The sequence below is a fragment of the Triticum dicoccoides genome, chromosome 5A (assembly GCF_002162155.2).
Source record: "Triticum dicoccoides isolate Atlit2015 ecotype Zavitan chromosome 5A, WEW_v2.0, whole genome shotgun sequence".
NCBI classification, from domain to species: Eukaryota; Viridiplantae; Streptophyta; class Magnoliopsida; order Poales; family Poaceae; genus Triticum; species Triticum dicoccoides.
In genome coordinates, this window is record NC_041388.1 from 644,986,772 (window position 1) to 644,990,954 (window position 4,183).

Sequence of the window (4,183 nt, forward strand, 5' to 3'; positions counted from 1 at the left end):
CCGCCGGACCCCACTCGCCCCACAGGCCGGCGAGACGGCGCGCAGGAAGGGCGGGCGGGCGGCGGCGGCGGCGGCGGAGGAGGAAGAGCCGGGCAGGGTAGCATGTGCGACCTCGTGGCCCGCACGGGTCGCCACCAGCAGCGCTACGAAGACGGCCGACGGCTCGTCGCCGGGTATGGATTGGGTCCGCCTTCCCTAATCGTTGCTCGTCCTGAATCCTGATGCTTTTAGTGTCCTATACATCCGATTAGATTGGGGCGAGGGCTGCGCACGTGCGTTCATTGCCCTCCTGACCTAGATTCCTATCCCCCCGTATGAGATGCTTGCATTGGTTTGATGTGTATGGACGTTTTGGACGCTAGAGTTTGCGCCGTCGTGGCGCGGCCTGCCCATCCGGTGCTGGTTTGCTGCTCGTGGTCATGCGGCCTGCCATCCAGGGCTGGTTGGTTTGCTGCTTGTGTGAGCTCTGAATTTGTTTCTGTAAGCATGGTATATTAGTTGTAGTATCTGATGATAGCGACAAATATTACCGTTTGTTTGCTTCGCTTGTGGTTACATTTTGTTTGTGCCGCTGGTCACAGGCGGTTACAACACACAAACCACTCTTCATAATCCATGTGTTTGCCCCTGATAGGTGCCCCCCTTTGAGTTTGCTCCTAGTTCAGTGTCGATTTGGTAAGTTAGGGTGGACCTCTGATGTTGTTGATGGCAAGTTTTGATGACTTTACATTGCAAATTTCTGATGCACATGCCTTTCAACTCATTATGCGAAGTTTGTAAGGAATACCAGCAATAACTAGCATCTGAAATATGAAGTTTTATCATTTTTTGGCAATACTACTTGGATGTAGACCGCGTTTAGATATTCCGACCATTGACTCCTTTAGGCTTAAATTCTCCCTTTTATCATCCATACAGTATGTATATTTCTGATGGTTGAGATGCAGGTCAGTAAACTGCATCTACAATGTTTGGTAGTTTGATAAAGCTGGCAGGAAAGCACCTTCCATGAATATGACTGAACTTCTACAGTTCTACTGCCCATGTAGCTCAAATATCATTTTTCTTTTACTTGTAAATGTGCAGCTGTGAGGCACTGTCACATAATTTACACCTTAACACATCGCTGCACATTTCAATGAATATTTCTTTTGGTGATTCCTGAGATGAGACATTGTTCCTCTTTAAGCATGATTTGATAAGAGTCTTTGTAAACTTTGGGGATTAACATTCACATTTTGATGCTTTTGCATAGTGGATACTTTATGTTTTTGTCTGAATAAGTTCATTGTTTGCAGGTGCATACCATTCAGGTATAGAGCTGATGAAACTTCTGGTGATGAACAGAAAAAAGTTGTTGAAGTTCTCATGATAAACTCCCAAAGCGGACCAGGTTTATTATTCCCCAAGGTACTTATTCTTTGAATTGTCATACCAAGTTGTTTTGGAACATTGCGCTGCCGGCAACACAGATTGGTATCCCAGTTAGCTCCAACGTGTTCCTTTTCCTGGCATTTATATATTTATGAATCCTCTGAGACAAATTGAGATGCACGCAGGAATAGTGTGTATGGTTGATGCATAAATCACCCCTACCTAAATTTTGGAGAGCCCAAGTTTGGCCAAGGATTAAAGGGAATGGCCAAATGACCATGGTCATGCAACAAAGTTGTCAATCATCCAAAGAAAGCCCAATAGTTTGGTGCTACCTAATTAGTCAAGGCTGATTGGGGCACAAACGAAATACACCCGAACATTAACATACATGTGCTTACTTATTTAACCTTGTTGTCTTGTAATGAATTTCTCTGCAAGTTTATGTTACGTACTCTTATTGTTTCAACTTATTTTACAGTAGGAAGTCCGATCAGAATACATATTCACCTAGTTTTCAGATAGCATATATAGTGTTTTTTTTTCTTTCATTGTGTGTCAGTGTATTGTAGTTTTTTTGTGCAAATGTTACCATACTAGCATGTAGAGTTTTTGTTATTTTTACTGCTTCCTATCGCAGGGAGGATGGGAGAACGATGAAACGGTTGAACAAGCAGCTGCTCGAGAAGCTATAGAAGAAGCTGGAGTTCGAGGAGATATAGTGGTAAGATGCCTGTAAAAGATGGTATTTTCATGTCAGTTTTTTATTTTTGTTTGCTACAAGCTGAGACATATTTACCAGTATGTTTCCTTAACTTGCTAGACATAGTATATAATTTTTTGTCTGACTGCACTAAACTGCCAGTGTAGACTAATCAGTCTGCTCATGAGCTTTTGAGGTCATGTGCTTTTTCATAATCCCCTCTGTAATGAGTCATTGTAGATAGTGCATCCAGTTGTGATATGAAGTTATTAACGCTAGTTATCTAACTGCTTTAGGACCTGAAAGCTATCCCGTTCCAACAGTGGAATGGTTTATATGCTTTTCCCCCTCAAAACCCATCAAATTTCATGTATTGGTGAATTTTTTCTTGGTTTGCACTATACTAAACCAGAGCATATCTGAGCCGTCTCAACTTTTTCCTGCTGCATTATTGTGTACCGTACTCACAGACAACTCACATATAGTAATATCGTATGATACATTTGCAACTACAGTACAGTTGAAAAATCACCAGCTCTTTGTAAATTAACATACTGGCTAATGTGCAGTGTGCAGCTCTATTTATGTAACTAGTTTATATATTAATAAATGCAAGCAGGGCATACTTCAGTAGTTCACACTTTGCTCCAAAGAACCATTTTATTACATTTCAGATGTCTGTGTGTGCGTGTGCGTGTGTGGGGGTAGGGACTCGCTTCAGCTGCCCCAACTTTGTACTCATTTGACCAGCATCAGTGAAGAATCTGAAGGTTGTAATTAACATAAACTGTAGGTTTCTAGTTCCTGTGACAAACTGACAATTTCTACTTGTGCCATGGAATATTCATAAGGGTTAGAACCTTTTCTGGGAGAGTATGTGTCATCACCGGAGATGATATTAAACCTGTTTCCAACTTACCGTGTGTGTTCCATTCTAACTTGCAAGTTCATTCATGAACTGTCTACTGAAGGAGTACTTGTTTAGTTCACTTGGTATAGTAATCAGCATGCCTTCCCATTGTTGTACTTGGGCTTATATATACAGTTTTTTTCTGCATCAGCAATTTCTAGGTTTCTATGATTTCAAGAGCAAGACGCATCAGGACGCGTGCTGCCCCGAGGGCATGTGCAGAGCGGCAGTGTTTGCGCTGCACGTGAAGGAAGAGCTGGCCTCATGGCCCGAGCAGAGCACCCGCCGGAGGACCTGGCTGACGGTCCCCGAAGCCACATCACAATGTCGGTACCAGTGGATGCAAGAGGCCTTGCTGACGGGCTTCTCCGAGTGGCATGATAACTGGAGCAAAGGGGGCAGTGCAGGTGGCGACCCAATCTAAACGCAAGAAGGCGTCGTCGTCTGTCGTCTCTCACTTTCCTTTGCCTTCTCCTCTGTTCTCCTCTCTAGGCCCCAACCTTGCACACAAATTGCAATAATACAGTGTGGTGCTTTTACTTGATGATGCCTAGTAGGTCATTGACCCTTGGTTCCTGGGATTGAAGTCTTAGCGTAGTGGTATATCTCATCGAAGACGAGAATTATCACAAATTTTAAGTGTCTGATTCTCACGGCGTCATATTATTTCTCAAATTTCAGCTTGATTTTGATTTCTTGCTCCTGATTCTGGGGATGCATACCGCAATGTATTTACCAGACCTGAAATCGGAAAGTGTACTTGTTGACTCAGAGCGGCCGGTGCCTCTGGTTACCAAATTACAACTGTATTTTAAGAAGTAAAACGATTTAGCTGGAAGTATATAACACACTGGCTCATGAAGTAATGAGTAGTCTTATCTTTCTGAGAAGAGTAAATTTAATTCGAAACAACAAGAAAAAAAACATTGATAGCAATTAAAAAATGTGGGGTGAGAGAGGCTCGAACTCTCGACCTCAGGATCACTCGCTTTAGCTATGAGACTTACGCGCTAGCCAACTGCGCCACCACCCCTCTGCTGTTGTGATAGATATTACAACCTCTGTAATTATTACTAGCGTAATGTGATCTGTAGACTATTTTCAACCTAAAACTCGCATCAATTTTTTTTTATTTTTTTTTGCGGGGACGCGTCTAGTTTTTTTAATCAATCTGATTTGTATCGGGTCAAGAGATC

The 4,183-nt window shown here is 42.8% G+C and overlaps 1 protein-coding gene across 1 annotated transcript; it reads left to right on the plus strand.

The window, feature by feature from the left end:
- Positions 1–6: 6 nt before the first annotated feature.
- LOC119303700 (nudix hydrolase 16, mitochondrial-like) lies at positions 7–3,758 on the plus strand. The gene is made up of 4 exons (XM_037580837.1): positions 7–173; positions 1,299–1,410; positions 2,015–2,098; positions 3,139–3,758. Exons 1-4 carry the CDS (start codon positions 103–105, stop codon positions 3,409–3,411), a joined length of 540 nt encoding a protein of 179 aa, XP_037436734.1. The 5' UTR covers positions 7–102; the 3' UTR covers positions 3,412–3,758.
- Positions 3,759–4,183: the final 425 nt, after the last annotated feature.